Source organism: Bos indicus x Bos taurus, chromosome 1 (genome assembly GCF_003369695.1).
Source record: "Bos indicus x Bos taurus breed Angus x Brahman F1 hybrid chromosome 1, Bos_hybrid_MaternalHap_v2.0, whole genome shotgun sequence".
Classification (NCBI taxonomy): domain Eukaryota; kingdom Metazoa; phylum Chordata; class Mammalia; order Artiodactyla; family Bovidae; genus Bos; species Bos indicus x Bos taurus.
The window spans coordinates 15,106,200-15,125,293 of NC_040076.1; the positions used below are offsets into that span (position 1 = coordinate 15,106,200).

General features: G+C 35.5%; 1 protein-coding gene across 1 annotated transcript in view; it reads right to left on the reverse strand.

Annotated features, from left to right (window-relative positions):
• Positions 1-7,289: 7,289 nt before the first annotated feature.
• The window catches only part of NCAM2 (neural cell adhesion molecule 2), a 567,319-nt gene continuing 555,514 nt past the window's right edge, over positions 7,290-19,094 (reverse strand). Inside the window, exons 17-18 of the mRNA XM_027545118.1 lie at positions 17,771-17,890; positions 7,290-12,801 (exon numbers count right to left, since the gene is read on the reverse strand). Of these exons, the coding sequence (XP_027400919.1) occupies positions 12,690-12,801; positions 17,771-17,890 (232 nt within the window). The 3' untranslated portion in view covers positions 7,290-12,689. The remainder of the gene's footprint in view (positions 12,802-17,770; positions 17,891-19,094) is intronic.

The window sequence follows — 19,094 nt, forward strand, 5'->3', positions numbered from 1 at the left end:
ATATTGAAGTGGTAATTGTCTTTTTTTTTTTTTCTTCTCAGGTATAAGTTGTTGCAAGAGAGAGACATGCTAAAGAAATTTTAGAGCAGTATTTAGAGGGGTATTTTTCTTTCACAAAATTTTTTCTCTCACTCCCATACTTTCCAGCTGTCAGAAGTTTCTTAGAGTAATACATAGCATAAGGATAAAGAACAGAATCGGGATATTACTAGCAAAACAGTCCTGAGATGAAAAGTCAAATCAAGGGCACCAGTGTTCAGGTAACAAAAATTTAAAGAAGTGCTGTGTAAAGTTTCTCAATTGGACAAATGAGCTTTTAAGAATCTTAAGAAAATTTGTAATTCATCCCATTTTGCATCACATTATAAAGATGGACCATCTTAAAGAGATTTGAAAGTGGGAATTTTGTGTTATGTGGTGGATTACAATCTAACACATATAAAAATCACTGTTTTTAAAGGACTTGTATCAGCTTGAACTTAATGGAATTAGACAGTTTAAATGCAAATAGATTTCTAGGTACTAAATATATCTAGTCAAGAAGCAGGCCCATACATTTACTCATACAATCACACATCATTTCCTACAGAAAAGCAAAGGTAGCAAAAGTCACCCTAAGAGTCCTTGAAAAATACAATATTAGTAACCATTCCCAGGGAGTAGAAACAGGTCTAAATGAAGGAAAATCTTCTATAGCGGCCAAAGAGGGGGATTACATTTCTTTCTGAATTTACCATGAGGTTAGGTCCTGATAAACCCATGTTAAGTATCATATGATGAAAATACATTTATTACACCTTACCTACCAAACATCATAGCTTAGCCTAGCCTACCTTGCTGCTGTTGCTGTTTAGTCATTAAGTTATATCTAACTGTTTGTGACCCCAGGGACTATAGCCCTCCAGGCTCCTCTGTCTATGGGATTTCCCAGGCAAGAATACTGGAGTAGGTTTCTATTTTCTTCTCCAGGGGATCTTCCCTACCTAGGGATTGTATCCATGTCTCCTGCTTGGCAGGAAGATTCTTTATTACTGAGTAACCCGGGAATCCTTAGTCTACCTTAAATGTGCTTAAAATGTTTACATGAGCCTGTGTGCGAGTATGCGTGCCAAGTTGCTTCAGTTGTGTCCAACTCTGTGCAACCCTAGGGACCATAGCCTGCCAAGCTCTTCTGTCCAGGGGATTCTCCAGGCAAGAATACTGGAGTGGGTTGCCATGCCCTCCTCCAAGGGATCTTTCCAACCTAGGGATGGATCCCATGACTTTTATGCCTCCTTCACTGGCAGGCATGTTCTTTACCACCTGGGGAGCCCTTGCATGAGCCTACACTTGGGCAAAGTCATTCAACACATTATGGTTTGTCTCTAAAGGTTATGAAATAGCTGACTAACACAGTGCTGAAATATGACAGATAGAGAGAGAATCATTTTTTTTTTTCTTTCATTCTGTGTGGTAGACACTGCCCAAAGAACTTCATAAACATCATCTCAGTAAATCCTTACATTGATTCTTGGAGATAAATTGTACTTAGTTTGACATCACTATTATTGGTGAGAAAGTCAAGTCCTAAATTTTTGTATAAATTGCTCAGAGTGAGCGATAGATGGTGAGAATTGGGAAGTAGGCCCAGATCTAGTCTAATTCCAATATCTGGATTCTTATTTATTTTATATTATTACTTCAATGATCTAAGTTCTATTCCAACTGTCATTTAATGGGAAACTATTTTCTCATCTTTTTTTCCCCTGGTGAGTGAAAATGTGAATTTCTTGATTTCTGTGTTAGTGAAAATTAAATTTATGCTTTTCAGAAGGTGGTTCCATTAGAATTGGTAAGGGAGTTTCACATAGTCTAACTTGATTATAAAGCCTTTAAGACTACCATTGAGTGCTCCAGAGTATATATTTCACCCCTCTTTACAAAGTTTGCTTCCTTGCTTACAAATAAAATGACTATTTTCTTCTCCCAATCAATGCATCAAAGTTTAAGAAAACTGCAACTTCCTTATAAAACTTGCCATTTATAAAAGACTATTCCAAGAGAATTTGCAATGACTTGATCTCCAGATGTGATAGTATAAAAGGTTTTGGATAGATTTTAATAATACTCATTCTTCTGCATATTCTTTTTTGAATCTTATCAATTAGTCTCAAACACTGATCATGCTTATGATACATGACAGGAAGATACAGTGATCACAGATTTGTCATGGCAAAGTTTCTGGCATAACTCCATGAAATTAAGAGCCATGCAATGCAGGGTCACCCAAGATGGACAGGTCCTAGTGAACAGTTCTGATGAAACATGGTTCACTGGAGAAGGAAATGGCAACCCACTCCAGTATTCTTGCCTGGAGAACCAGAATGTGTCTGGTGATGAAAGTAAAGTCTGATGCTATAAAAACAATATTGAAATTGTTCTTTCCAGCATAAGAACCTGCAGTGCTATGTCTGTGAATCAAAGTATATTGAACATAGTCAAGCAGTAATGGTAAGACTGAACATTGACATCTTAGGAATCAGTGAACCAAAATGGACAAGAAGAGTGAATTTATTTCACATGACCATTATATCTACTCCTGTGGATGAACATCCCTTAGAGAAATAGGATAGTGCTCATGGTCAGCAAGAGAGTCCAAAATGCAGTATTTGTATTCAACTTCAAAAATGACAGAATGCTCTTGGTTCATTTCCAAGACAAACTACTCAACATTACTGTCATCCAAGTTATGCCCCAACCACTGATGCTGAAAAAGCTGAAGTTCAGAAGTTCTATGAGAACCAACAACACCTTCTGAAACTAACCTTTCTCCCCCTGAAAAAAATGTCATTTTCATCATAGGGGATTGGAATGAAAAAGTAGAAAGTCAAGATACACTTGGAATAACAGACAAGTTTGGCCTTGGAGAACAAAATGGAGCAGGGCAAAACTAACAGAGTTTTAACAAGAGAACATGCTGATCATAGGAAATACTCTTTTCCAACAACATAAGACTATATACATGGACTTCACTAGATGGTCAATACCAAATCCAATTTGATTTTTTCCTCTGCAGCCAAAGATGGAAAAGGTCTATTCAGGAAGCAAAAACAAGATCTAGAGCTGACTGTGACTCGGATTATGAGCTCCTTATTGCAAAATCCAGGATTAAATTGAACAAAGAAGGGAAAACTACTAGGCAATTCAGGTATGACCTAATTCAAACCCCTTATGGTTATAAAGTGGAGGTGATGAATAAATTCTAGGGATTAGATCTGATAAACAGATTGCCTGAAGAACTATGAATGGAAGTTCATAACACTGTACAGGAGGAAGTGACCAAAACCCTTCTAAAGGAAAAGCAATGCAATAAGGCAAAGTGGTTGTCTGAGACTTAACAAATAGCTGAAGAAGGAAGAGAAGCAAAAGGCAAGGGAGAAAGGGGAAAATATACTCAACTGAATGCAGAGTTCCAGAGAATAGCAAGAAGAGGTAAGAAGGACTTGTTAAATAAACAATGCCTGGAAGTAGGAAAAAAAAGAATGGGAAAGACTACAGATCTTGTCAAGAATATGAGAGATCAAAGGAACATTTCATGTAAGGATGGACATTCTAAAGGACAGAATCAATAAAGACCTAAGAGGAATGGAAAAATTTAAGATGAGATGGAAAGGATATTTAGAATAACTCTACAAAAAAGGTCCTAATGGCCGGTATAACCGCAGTGATGTGGTCACTCACCTAGAGTCAGACATCCTGGAGTGTGAAGTCAAATGGGCTTTAGGAAGCATAACTACAAACAAAGCTAGTGGAGGTGGAAGAATTCCATTTTATCTACTTAAAACCCTACAAGATGATGCTGTTGAAGAGCTGCACTTAAAATGTCAGAAAATTCAGAAAACAGCATAGACTGGGAAAGGTCAGTTTTCATTCTAATCCCAAAGAAGGGCAATGCCAAAGAATGCTCAAATTACCATATTTTTTTATTTAACTTATATGCAGAGTACATCATGTGAAATGCCAAACTGGATGACACAATTTGGAATCAAAATTGCTGGGAGAAATATCAACAATCTCACACATGCAGATCATACCATTCTAATGACAGAAATGGAAGAAGAAATAAAGAGCCTCTTAATGAGAGTGAAAGAGAAGAGTTAAAAAGGTGGCTTAACACTCAACATGCAAGAATCTAAGATCATGACATTCAGTCCCATCACTTCATTGCAAATAGATAGGGGGAAAGTGGAAGAAGTGATTGATTTTCTTTACTTGGGCTCCAAAATCACTGGGGATGGTGACAGTAGCCATGCCATTAAGAGACACTTGATCCTTGGAAGAAAAGCTGTGACAAACCTAGACAGCATATTAAAAAGCAAAGACATTGCTTTGTTGACAAAGGTCCATATAGTCAAAGCTATGGTTTTTTGAGTGGTCATATACAGGTGTTAGAGTTGCACCATATAGAAGGCTGAGCACTTAAGAATTGATGTTTTCAACCTTGGTGCTGGAGAAGACACTTGAGAGTCCATTGAAATGCAAGGAGATCAAAGAAGTCAGTACTAAAAGAAATGAGCCTTGAATATTTATTGGAAGGACTGATGCTGTAGCTGAAGCTCCAATACATAGACCACCTGATAAGAAGAGATGACTCAGTGGAAAAGACCTATCTTGGAGAATTTTGAGCCCTACTTTGCTAGAGTGTGAGATGAGTGCAATTGTGTGGTAGTTCGAACATTTTTTGGCATTGCCTTTCTTTGGGATTAGAATGAAAACTCTCCTTTTCCAGTCCTGTGGCCACTGCTGAGTTTTCCAAATTCCCTGGCATATTGTGTGCAGCAATTTAGCAGCAGTGTCTTTTAGAATGTGAGGCTTCTCTGTCCTTCAGTATTTCCCATATTTGCTCAAACTCATGTCCATTTAGTCGATGAATGGTCAAAAAAATCTGGTGTGTTTCTGTCCATGGTGTCACAGAGTTGGACATGACTTCATGACTAAGCAACAATATCTGCTAAATAAAATTAATTAATATAAGAAACAATACAAAATTTAAATTTCTCCATTTTTCACTCTTCAAAGCTTATCTAATGCTACTCTTAACTATATATACATATATATGTCCATGTATACATATAAGTGTGTGTGTGTGTGTGTGTGTGTGTGTCTATGTTTGTGTGTGTGTTTGGGCAATTTACAAAGTGACAATGGGACATCATTTAATTCTAAGGTCACCCAAGGGGTCTCTAAAGCATTGGGCATTACTTATTATCTCCATTGTGCCTGGAGGCCTCAGTCTTCAGGAAAAGTAGAAAGAGCCAATCAATTCTTAAAATCAGCAATAAAAAAGATAACCCCGGAGACCTCCCTGGGATGGAAGGAGGCTTTACCAATAGCTCTTCTCCACACCCACATTGCCCCTAAGGAACAGGTTGGTCTTAGTCCTTATGAGATGCTATGTGGGAGACCTTTTGTTTATGTCAATGACCTCTTCCTAGATCCAGAGGTTCAGACCCTCCAATCTTATACCATGGCCATTGGGCAATTCCAACAGGATATACGCTTGTGGGGTATGAACCAGGACCCAAAAGATTCTAAAGAGTCACCACTATATGCTCCAGGAACTCAAGTCCTAATTAAAGTCTGGAAAGATGGGTCCCCAAAGGCTCAACTCCAGCCCACATGGAAGGGCCCCTACCCTGTAATACTTTCTACCCCCACAGCAGTCAAGGTACCAGGACATGACTCCTGAATTCACTACTCATGAGTCAAGCCGTGGAAGAAAACAGAAGAGGACACTTGATACACCTGTGAGCCCCTGGGAGATCTCAGATACCTATTCAGAACTACCAATGAGTGTCATTCTAATGAACACCCCCAAAACCTTGTTTCTGGGGATAAGATTTCTCAGGATAGCTCTAAGGAGCCAACACAGCTTGACAGAGACTGTACTCCAAAACAGGAGATAGATCTTCTGATTCCTGAACAAAGAGGGACTTGAGCTATCCTGGCGATGTGAATTTAAAATTGACCAATGTCCCTACTAGTCCTTGTTACGCTACATTGATGATGCCTATGATTATTCCATGTACTGTCAATTGTCTAACCTGTTTTGTCTCTGCCAAGGTCAACCAGCTACAACATGCAGTGCCAGTTCAACAAAGATATAAAACTACAGCTGACCACGGAAAATACCACACACCCTTGGACACCACTATAAGGACTCTGAGGATTGAGACTAGCAAGAGGGGGAGGCCCAATACCCCTCGCCGCCCCAGTTCAGCAGGAAGTAGCCAGAAAGACCTCGATGCCCCTATTCCCAAAGAATTGGGCCTCCCATCTCTTGAGGGGGGGAATGTTAGGTAGGTAGAATAGGGAAAAGGAGTCCAAAATGGCAGTGGCTAAAAGACAAGGAAGGTCCGAGGACCAGAGTGAAGACTTCAGGCAGAACAAACAGAACAAACAGCACTCCTGGCTAAGCCTAATTTGCATAGGGCAGGCCCAGGTGGAAGAAAAAACATATAAAAGGAGGAGCCAAAGCGCTTTCTCACGGATTCTGTCTCCCGTGTGCATGCGCGCGCTCTCTCTCTCACTCTCACTCTCTCTCTCCCTCGCTCCCCACGCACTCCTCCACTCTCTTCTCTTCAAGTCTTGGATTCTCCTGCTATCTTCTAAATAAAATAGAGCTGTAACACTGAAAAAAAATAATAAATAAAGCTTATACTGAAAGTTATCCCTTGTGAAAGTTTGGTCTTTTTTTTTTTTCATTTTAAGAATGAATTAAATTTAGTTTTAAAAATAAAATTAAAATATTTGTTAAAACTTCTGAGCAATGATTAACTTTTTTTATAACTCACAAAGTCCTAAAAAAATGATCGTGAGAAATAAAATTGTGACATAAACTAGAACTATCTTATTTCTAAGGTGTCTTTTTACCAAATGCATATCAAATTTCTATGTGCCTCAGAAGTACCAGGATGGCTTGTTAGAAAGACAGGCTCCTGGGCCCCTCTCCCAGATTATTCTGATTTTTAGGTCCATGGTGGGGTCCAGAAGTTCACATTTTTAATAAGTTCCCAGGTGGTGTCAATGCTACTGGTCTAGGGGCCATGGTTTGAGATTCACTGCTCTTACCAAGTGTTTATTCATTACATTCTCTGACTGGACAAGGCATAGAAGCCAAAAGATTGAGTCAGGATGAGGCAAGATGACAGAAAGCATTCTCTTCTTTTGAATGTATAGAGATAGGTCTGGGAACCTCTTTCAAAAAAAAAAAATTGTAAAGTCATAAGCTCATTCATTGCAAGATACTATTCAAAATAAACATAAATGCAACACTTTATTAAAGTAAAAGTATTTTACTATTAATATACAAATGGTGAAGAGTGACAATTTTGATATACTGTAAGCCATACTTTCAATGTCTTTCATAAATACAAAACTTCAACATTTGCAGTATCATTTTTACAGTTTAGACATATATACACAGCATTTCATAGGGACATACTCGATTGAAACAAAAAGAAAACTTTGTGGTTGCTAACTTAACAATATAGAATTTGAATGGCATATATAAGTTAAAGAAAATAAAAGGCAGCATGTTTCAACGCATACTGAGCACAGCATAGAATTCACATACCAAAAAATAAGATTCTTTTTTAAACTTTATTTCTAAGTTTACAGATGCCTAACAGAGTTTAGAGGCAAATGCTAAACCATGAGCATCCCTTCAAAACTTGGAATAGATATGTTTTCTCTTTAACAGTACCATTTGTTTTACATAATGCCTGTTTTTCTCTAAAATAACTCCTATTTGCAAAGTTGAATCATAGCTTCTATGTATGTTAATTATCTTCTCTGGATTTCTGTAAGTTTCCTCCTTTGCATCAGTATTATTGGCCTTAATTTTTATCTATACAATCTTCCTTGTTCTTGCTCCAACACCTCTCACATGATGGTCCTTCTTACCTACTCCTAGTGTCAGAGCTCAGTTTGCCTTTCTGAATTTTTTCAGCTCTTTGTTTCATCTATTCTCCAATGTCTGGCTGTGATTGAAATGATCCAATAGTCAATACTTCATTTTCCCAAGGAAGGCTAAGACCAGATGCTAAAAGATATACGCTTTAATTTTAGGAAAAATACTAAAATAAGTGGCAATATTAACTTTGTATGGGCAATTTTTATATTAACTATTAAGAACATCATGTGGTTAAAATCCTGAAAATATTTAAGAAATTACAGTAGTGGTACCAACTAATGTAGTTAAGGTGTCAGTAAAATCCTATAGTGAATAATAAACAATTTTTCTAAGGATATTAACTATGTTTACTAAAATATTAAATGTTGCATATAATATGAGCTTAAGAGAAGAAATTATTAGCATTGTGTGTAATGTTGTTAAATAGCTGCATCTAATGAGAAAATACAATTTTTAAGAAGGAAGAAGAGGAACTTGGAAGGAAATCATATTTGTTCAGCAATTGCTACATATAGACTCAGTTACATGTGTAATCATTTCATCTCAACATTATTAAGTCTGTAAGTAGAAGACATTTTTGAGAAATTTTCACTTTAGGATTGAAGTGTTTCATTTTTATGAGCCTTCCACAGTTGAATTTTGGCATATGCTAACACATCAATATGTGATTTCAGTGTGAAAGACAATGCAATAATGATTTAAAGGGTTAATATGAAGATGCAAATCTTTTCTTTCTAAAGATGAATAATGCAATTCATCTCATTTAAAAACTGTAATTTCATCTACTTATAAAGTCTGTTGAATAAGCTCTTTGGATATGATTATGAAAAAGAACCCATGAGGTATTGAAATTGAGCATTTACATTATTCTTCATGAAAAACAACATTGCAAATTTAATATGTAATTGTAATATGCTATTTCAATATTTCCTAAAATTAAGAAATTGAGATTGTTCTTTCTACCACTTCAGCTGTAGATATTTTCATCAATTATTATCTTATCGTCAACAATAAAGGATGGTTTATGATCCCCAGTCAAATATATAACAGGAATAATGTAGACCCAAGTGACACCATAATAATTTATCCTATTTGAAATAGTAGTCTGCTGTCTTTGTTTCACAACTAGTAAAACTCAATTTCAACAATATCTAGAAGGTACTTATTGTCTAGAACAACGATACAGAACAATCTAAGTATGTTTTATGTGTGCATTAAAAGAATCACTTTATCAAGAGTGGAAATAAGTTACACAGAATAATTTGTTTTATTGAGATTTTGTATTCAAGGTGAAGTAGCCTGAACTGAGCTTATTCACTAAATATAGATAAGACAGTATCATTCAAGTGTCATAGATATAAGCAAAATATATCAATAGAGATTGCAGTTCTTTTTTCTTTTAATAAAGATCATGCTAATCCAAAGGCACAAATACCTCTTAATTATTTAAAATAAGAAGCATAAACTTAAGGTATGAGTATAAAGTTACAATTAATTGTTGGCACTCAAATAAATAATTTGATTAATAAAAATCTTCTATTTATATAAATGTTTAATTCAAAGACCAAGATTCATGTAAATGTTTCTGGATCAAATAGCCTTTGAAAAAATGCTTTTGTAGGTATTAGTAGTAAAAAATGCAGGAAAAATTGAGAAGCATTACATTAATATTAATGTTAGATGTTAGAATCAATCGAATGGCCATAAGTCAATCCACAAAAATAATAAATAAATCTTTAGAAATCAAAATTTTAAAATTTCTTTGCAGATCATTGTAAAGTACATTGACACATTAATTTGTGCCAGTCTTAAAAACAAAATACATATTAAAATTCTAATATTACTTTTCTCTTTTATATGTCATTGAATATAGATTGTCACTGCCTAATTGCACATAACCTATCAAGAAATACCAGAATTTTCAGTGATGTTTTTGCTTCTTTAAAATAGCACAGCGTTCCAATTATTTAACACTACCTATATTCAGTTCAATCTTTTGACATTTTATACTAACATTTAAGAGTACTCTCAGACATTAAAAATAATATTTATACAGATGTATGGATATGTTTAGTTTAGAATAATAATGAAAAATAAACAGATCATTTCAGGTCTACTCATATTTTACAATTTACTACAAACCAGCTCTCATTTTGAAACTTTTACAAGTAGAGTCATTTGGAGTATTCCATTGAAATGCTTTGAAAAAAAAAAAAAAGAAAAAAAAAAAAAAAAAGGTTTATCACAGTATAGCCTTGCTGTTGCAGGGCATGGATTTCAAGGACAAGAGATAAGGACCACTCAGACAATTGAAACAATGCACTTGAAACAGTCTGTTTACAATTAGTTTCAGATTATCTGTTAACTTCAGATCATCACTCCACATTGGTGGCCAAAAATTTAACAGCCTACATATTTATATATAATGTACTTATATATATATATATAAAAGAATTATTTAATCAAACTGCTTTATGGTGAAAAGTCCAAAGAAATGACAGAATCAGAACTTTCAGACTGAGGAGACAAAAATCTTTGTTCTTTATTATGATTTCTCTGCTCTTGAAGTATAGCACAGATATCACAAGAGTAAACATGCTAAACTGCTTTCTTAAGTTTTTCTTTCACTGTATTTACTTTAAAACCATGTAGCCCTATCCTGGAAAAATAAGCATCCATGCCGATTGCTTCCTGGACACTTTGCTAAGCCCAGTTACTCTGCACAAACTAATTCAAGTATTTTTTTTCTTAGTTTTAGCACATTGATACAAAAGGGAAAACAAAGGAAAAAGAAAGTAAAATAAAGCAAAGAGATGATCAGAAAAGCATAACTTAAACAGCAACAGTCAAATTCGTTAAGAGACCAGTTAGATAATTCCTACTCAAATTCCTAGGTAGGCACAGGAAGTTTTTTCTTGAGGATGTGCCTGAAAGGATAGCAAGGAGAGATTGCTGCATCGTATAACCCTGTACATCATGGCAAGGACACTGTGGAGATTTAGTGCCTGAAAGTGCAGATGGGCACCTTCTGTCCTCTAATAACCATAGTTTTGGAGAGTTAGTTGTCTCTCCTAAGTGGACAGTTTTAAGCACTTTGTAAATAAAAGTGTTCATGAGTGACGTTAGTATTACACTTAATATTTGTCAAAAGATCCCCATAGAGAGATACCCTAAAGCAGCAGTATCACTCTCCACTGTTAAGACTTTCCTCCAACGTTCTATTGGTCTGAATTTCCTAACCTGTCTATTATATTTAAACTTCACCACCTGAAACACGAAAAGTTATGAATGTGATGGGGCCTAAAGAAACCTTTGGCTCTCTAGGGTAAGAAGTAACCTACAACTTGCTCCCATTTGGTATGTCTACTTATAATCATAAATACATATTTTAAACCTCATATATAAGTGAAAAGTATTTTTCAGCCTTTTACCTCTGGGAGCTTGCATAGCTTGGAAGTTAATATGTATTTCTTCTGGTACATATTACTAATAAGTAATATTAGAAAATTTGTGTTGATTATCTGAGGAAATTCTTCAACCAAAATTGTTTATCAAAATCTTAAAATGACTTCTAGCTACCACATCCAGAATAAAAAGACATAGTGGTGATTTAATCATTTGTCACTGACACTTTTATGGCAATGTTTAATGTTAATTTCTCCATAACTTAACCACTAAGGATCTTAAGTTCCATTAGCCAATTACATATAATGGTTAACCTATAACATTGGGAAAATGAATTTTTAAAGAGAGATTATCTAAAATAATGGGGAAAATGTATCTGAGGATATGATTTGCAGTATTTAAACACTAAAGACATTTTTTTAATTAAAATTAGTTTAAAAAGTAAAAGATAACCACATATATCACATTTATAAATATATCAAGACAACATTGATATTGTTCCCATTTCAGTTTACTTTATTTGAAGCTGAGGGCAAAAAATCAATATTATTTCACTTGCAATACATTTTCATTGTGTGTAATCCATTATGAGTGAATGTGGCATCTATAAGAGATAGAGATTTATGGAATCTTTCTAATCTAATTTTACACACAACTAATATTCGTTCAAATGGGTAACAATTTTGATCTGGCACTTCAGCGTCTATTTATTAACAATTAACATTGAAGTAGCACTGTAATTATAACTTAAAAAGAATTTCCCAAAGTGTCTCTCAATATTTAACATTTGCTAAAGATAACTAGCTCCTTCAAGTCTAAATTCCCTGAAGTTCTCTGGATGAAAAGTGTAACCTTAAGTATTTTCATCTTAACCTGAAATCCACTTTAATAATCTATTTGCCCAAAATTGTACTAAAAAACATGCAGAGCTTTTTTATACATTTAGCTCACAAAGCTTTTGTTTTGCTTTCTCTTAAACTCCTATTTGTGGAGAGGTTGTGGTAGGAAATACACTTCTGAAGAAATAGAGCATTTTATCTATATAATAAATTGCAGTACTTCAATCATAGAGTCAATTGAATACACAAGAGTTGGTGCCAGTCAGGTCTCTATTTAAATTCATAACAAAATAAGCAACAACAGTACAACAATAACAACAAAAGGAAATGGACCATGGGCAGGAATATTGGATCTTATGTATACGTGTACAAGCTATTCCAAGCTAGAAGTTTCCCAAGAAATTAAGGTCAGTGGAATAATTTTGGTCATAGGGTCACTGCAATCCAAATGCTCTTTGTAGCATTCATCATTCAAGACTGTAATCTTCCTGTTATGCTTTGCTGTCATCTTCTTTTGATTGAATGATGTCGTTAGAAACCTTAATTTCTATCGTTTCTGGATTTAGGACTTCTTTCCCATTTTCTTCTTTTAAAGGCAATTTTCTGGAAGAGAATATAAAAATAATAGACAATTGGCTAAGGCTCTTTAAGTGATATCCATAAATATATAAATTATTGTTTTGTAGAAGGAAATGGAGTACAATTAGGTGGCTCAGATGGTAAAGAATCTGTCTGCAATGTGGGAGACTGGGATTCAATCCCTGGGTTGACAAGACTCCCTGGAGAAGGGAATGGCAACCATTCCAGCATTCTTGTCTAGAGAATTCCAGGGACAGAGGAGTCTGGCAGGCTACAATCCATGGTGTCGCAAACAGTGAACATGACTAAATGACTAACACACACACACACACACACACACACTAGAATGAATAAAAAAAATCAGGTTTGTTAAAGTAATAATTAAGTTACAAATAGAATTCACCTCTGTGACTTTAACCTCACCATTGTATGGAATAATGAATGCTACTGTGCTAGTTCCTCTGGGATATATTTGCAATTTTTTAATATATCTGAATGAGAAGAGAAAGACATTGTCTTCGGAAAGTCAAAGCTATTACATGAAAACAAAACAATCAAAAGTAAATCATTTCATTGCTGGGAGTGAAGTGTCATCTATCTTAAAACTATTCAGTCAGGCTCTCTTTTATGATTATTATAAATAGTGCATTCAGAATTCTTCTTGTCTGTTTTTCCCAAGAACTGAAAATATCAGCCATAAAGGAGTATAAAAACAATGAGTTACTTCTAGCAGCAAAATATACAGAAACTTAGAGCTTAAACAGGAGTGCAGCAAGATGTTTAAATTCAATATATCTCTTACAGAAGTATTTATTACACTTGTAATTAATCAGTGTTTTCAATTAACTATTGGATGGTATATTTTTGTATATGTATATTTATTCATTACTTATGCTTATGTTAAATTATATTTTTAAAGATTACTGTTAATTTTGTTATTTTTATGTTAAATTTTTTAATTGAGAATCGGAATAATTATTAAATTATCTTGCTTTGATTTTGTTTTGTTTTCTTTCAAAATATAGCCCTGTTCTATATAAGGGCATTTTCATAGCCAGCTTTCATACACCATTATATCATAGTAAATGTTAATTAACAGGTAGGAAGTTTCTTTGTTGTATAATATTTTGTTTATTGAAAAGATTTCTGATTTCTGAAGGGGAGTGTACAGAACCCAAACTAAAAAACTACCTCTGTAAGAGTCAACTTCAAATTAGAGTGTAATAATCCCTAACTGAAGTCATTAAAAAGGGCCTGAAGATTTAAACCAAAATTAAAGCTTCAGAGTAGTACTGCTACCTTTGTCTAAATATTATTATTATTATTATTTTTCCCCTTGAGTGAAGATAAAGGGGATTTATAAAAAAGTCATTTTCTTCACCTGTGACAACACTCAGCCTTTGATTTAGGATGAGAAGCCTAAATCAAATTTATCTCCAAGAGAATACTAGCTAGTAAAGAAAAATGATGTTTTTTAACAATAAAATATAAATGTCGTTTTGGTAAGCAATATTTAAAGAATAATGTGATCACCCTGATTTTGGCAGTATCAAATATTTTCAATTGTTATTGTTGTTCAGTCACCAAGTCGTGTCCAACTCTTCACAACCCCATGGACTAGAGCATGTCATGCTTTCCTGTCCATCACCGTCTCCTTGAGTTTGCCCAAGTTGCTGTCATTGAGTAGGTGATGCCATCCAACCATCTCATCCTCTGTCATCCTCTTCTCCTTCTGTCTTCAGTTTTTCACAGCGTCAGGGTCTTTTCCAATAAGTCAGCTATTGGCATTAGGTGGCCAAAGTATTGAGGGTTCAACTTCAGCATCAGTTCTTCCAATGAATATTTAGGGTTGATTTCCTTCAGGAGTGACTGGATTTATCTCCTTACTGTCCAAGGGACTTTCAAGAGTCTTCTCCAGCAACACAGTTCTAAAGCATAAATTTTTCAGTATTCTGCCTTCTTTACTGTCCAGTTCTCACATCCAGAGAACTGGATGTGAACATCTTTACTGTCCAGTCTCTCCACATGACTACTGGAAAGACCGTTGCCTTGACTATCTGCACCTTTGTTGGCAAAGTGATGTCTCTACGTTTTAACACACTGTCTAGGTTTGTCATAGCTTTCCTATGAAATTAGAAGCAATTATCTAATTGCTTTGACATTTGCAGTGGTTTTAGAGCCCAAGAAGACAAAATCTGTCACTGCTTCCACCTTTTCCCCTTCTTTTTACCATGAAGTGATGAGACCGGATGCCATGATCTTAGTTTTATTTTTTTCAATATTGAGTTTTAAGCTGACTCTTTTACTCTCCTCCTTCACCCTCTGGAGACTCTTTTGGCTTTCTGTCATTAAAGTGGTATCCTAGTAATCAAACTGAGTTTCATCCAGCCAGGCATTTTGCATGATGTACTCTGCATATAAGTGAAACAAGCAGGGTGACAACAGCCTTCACGTACTGTTTCCCCAGTTTTGAACCAGTTTGTTGTTCCATGTCTGATGTACCTTTCCCCCCTTGATTTTCACTTCTCTTTTTCTTCAGCTTTCTGTAGAGCCTACTCAGACAACCACTTCGCCTTCTTGCATTTCTTTTTCTTTGGAATGGTTTTGTTTGCTGCCTCCTGACCAATATTACAAACCTCTGTCCAAAGTTATTCGGGCACTCTGTTACTAGATCTAATCCCTTGAATCTATTCATCACCCCCATTGTATATTCATAGGGGATTTGATTTAAGTTGCATGACTGGCCTAGTAGTTTTCCCCCACTTTCTTTAGTGTAAACCTGAATTTTGCTATAAGGAGCTGATGATCTGAGCCACAGTCAGCTCCATGTCTTATTTTTGCTGACTATATTCATCTACTCCATCTTCAGCTAAAGAATGTAATTATTCTGATTTTGTACTGACCATTTGGTGATGTCCATGTGTAAAGTTGTCTCTTGTGCAGTTGTAAAAGCGTGTTTGCTATAATCAGTTCTGATATATAGCTGTATATAGTCCTGTTATATATTCTGTTCTCTTGGCAGAATTCTGTTAGCCTTTTCTCTGCTTCATTTTGTACTCCAAGGCCAAACTGGCCTGTCTTTCCAGGTGTCTTTTTACTTCAAACTTTTGCATTCCAGTCCCCTATGATGAATTGGACATCTTTTTGGGGGTTAGTTCTAGGAAGTCTCCTAGGTCTTCATAGAACTGATCAACTTCAGGTTCTTTGGTATCAGTCATTGGGGCATAAACTTGGATTACTGTGATGTTGAATGGTTTGCCTTGGGAACAAACCGAGGCCATTCTGTCATTTTTGAGGTTACACCCAAGAACTGCATTTTTCATTCTTTTGTTTATTATAAGGGCTATTCCATTTCTTCCTTTGGATTCTTGCCCATAGGAGTAGATGTAATGGTCGTCTGAATTAAATTCACCCATTCCTGTCCATTTTATTTTTTTTCCAACTATAATGTTTATTTTTTTTAATTTTATTTTATTTTCAAACTCCACACAATTGTATTAGTTCTGCCAAACATCAAAATGAATCCATCACAGGTATACATGTGCTCCCCATCCTGAACCCTCCTCCCTCCTCCCTCCCCATACCATCCCTCTGGGTAGTCCCAGTGCACTAGCCCAAAGCATCCAGTATCGTGCATTGAACCTTGACTGGCATTTTCACTAATTCCTAAGATGATGTTTATTCTTGCTCTGTCCTGCTTGACCATGACCGATTTACCTTGATTCATAGATCTAACATTCCAGGTTCACATGCAATACTGTTCTTTGCAGCATCGGATTTTACTTTCATCACCAGACACATCCACAACTGGTCCCGCACCTTCCTTCTTCCTGAAGCTGTTAGTAGCTGTCCTCCAGTCTCCCCAGCAGCACACTGGACACCTTACGACCTGGGGGGTTATCTTTCAGTGTCATACCTTTTTGCTTTTTATACGGTCTGTGGGGTTCCCATGCTAGTATATTGGAGTGGTTTGCCATTCCCTCCTCCAGTGGATCACGTTTTGTCAGAACTCTTCACTATGAGTGGTCCATCTGGGGTGGCTTTACATGGTGTGGCTCATATCTTCATTGAGTTATGCAAGCCCATTCACCATAAGGGGAATATATTCAGTTGAATACTGCTGTTATTACTTTCTAATAATACCTTTGTTTCTAAACATTTTAACCTTCATATTCATGAACATCATTTTTGCACATGTCCATTTTTGTGGGTTTAGCTGAAGTATTAATCATGGTTTTAATCAAGTTCTGTTGGATGCAGAACTAAGTAAATAACATAGCTTTGACTGGAGACCAAGCATCATTGAAATAATAGATTATTTAACAGCATCTCTTCTTCTTGACAAACATACATTTAAAAAATAGACATATTTATTTCACACTATTTATTTCTATTTTACAACTCTGTATTCATAGTCAAAGCAGTAACTAATTTCCTGATATATTTTTATTTCAGTAAAATCAATCACATTTTGAAAGTATCACTTTCTTACAGCAAGATCAGTGCAGGAAAGTCCAAATTTGAAACATGCTTCCATTATTCTGCTATATTTGCGTAAACTTATGAATATTTATTTATTTGTTTGTTTATTTTTATGGGTGTACATGTGTTCCCCATCCTGAACCCACCTCTCATTTCCCTCCCTATCCCATCCCTCTGGGTCATCCCAGTGCACCAGCCCTGAGCATCTTGTATAATGCATCGAACCTGGACTGGGGATTCATTTCACATATGATAATATACATGTTTCAATGCCATTCTCCCAAATCATCTCACCCTCGATGAATATATATTTAAACAGGAGATTTTCTCCTACACTGATACAAAATCTTTATGTGAAATATCTCAATTTTGATATTCACATGTACTTTCATTGAAGAAGAAACATTGTTTTAAAAATGTTATTTGTCAAGACATGCTATTGATAATGATAATGTGATAGTCAGTTTACAAATATTTATCCAAAAATAATTAAGGATTTCAAGCTACATACTCAGGTTCTGTTAGTGGTGTGGTTTCATTTGGCTCATTTACTGGGCTCCCATCTTCATGATTAGTAATTCTTTCATCCTCTGTTCTCATCTCCACTATTGGTTCTTTTGATCCATCTTTCCTAGAAAAATAAAGAAAAATAAAACCTCACCTATAAAATGCAAGAATGGATGCATTACAGAACATAGCTAAAAATCTCCACAAAATCTCATCACCCTTTAAATAAATCCAATGTGGCTAGAATGGAGTATTTACTAAGAATCTTTTTTCCATTGAAATTTATCTAGCCAAATATTGTTCAGAAAAAAATAGAAAGAAGAAATTCCATTTTGTCTAGAATTCTTTTCATCAAAACTGTGTTAAATATTCCACAAAATAATTCAAATTTAAAATCTGATCACTCACTTTCTTTTGGGAAATAAATAAAAAACATGTTGATGCATAAAATTTATGACATGAGGTATCTGGGTATAACTCCCTTTTCCCATGTGGTAGCAAAGGGGGCTGGATTTGGGTATCCCTCTTCATGCCTGTGCAAAAGCAAATCACACTCATGGGGGCTGCCCAGGTGGTGCAGTTGGTAAGGAATCCACCTGCCAATGCAGGAGACAAAAGAGACATGGGTTTGATCCCTGGGTCAGGAATATCCCCTTGAGAAGGTAACACTCCAGTGTTCTTGCCTGGAAAGTTCCATGGACAGAGGAGTCTGACCGGCCCTAGTCCATGGGGTTACAGAGTCAGACACAACTGAGCACACATGCACTAGAATCCACACACATATACACACACTGACTAGTCATCTGCTATTATTGTTTATATCTTATTATTTTTAAAACTTGCTTATATAAATCTGATTAGGTAAATTCTCTTCTAAAAAGTTAACATTTACACAAAACATTCTTATTTATTTATCCATTTGATGATTTTTTTTGTTTAAGCCAAAGTGTGTTTCCCATCAGAGTAACAAGCCAATAGCAGGGACTAGTTTGTTTTTCCTCACATTTGTATCTCTGAATCTTAGATGTGCATGTGCTCTGTCTTTGTGACCCTTTGTTCATAGCCTGCCAGGCTCCTCTGTCCATGGGATTTTCTAGGCAACAATACTGGAGTGGGTTTGACCCAGGGATCGAATCTGTGTCTCTTACATCTGTATTGGCAAGAGTGTTCTTTACCACTAGTGCCAAAGTGCCTGGTTACCTAGGTGTTCAATAGTATTTGCTATTGCAAATCAATGCCTGGGTAAATGAGAGTATACATGTAGTTTAAGAAAATAGTAATAATTAGCCATTTTGTAAGATGAACTATGATAATACAAGATAGATGCT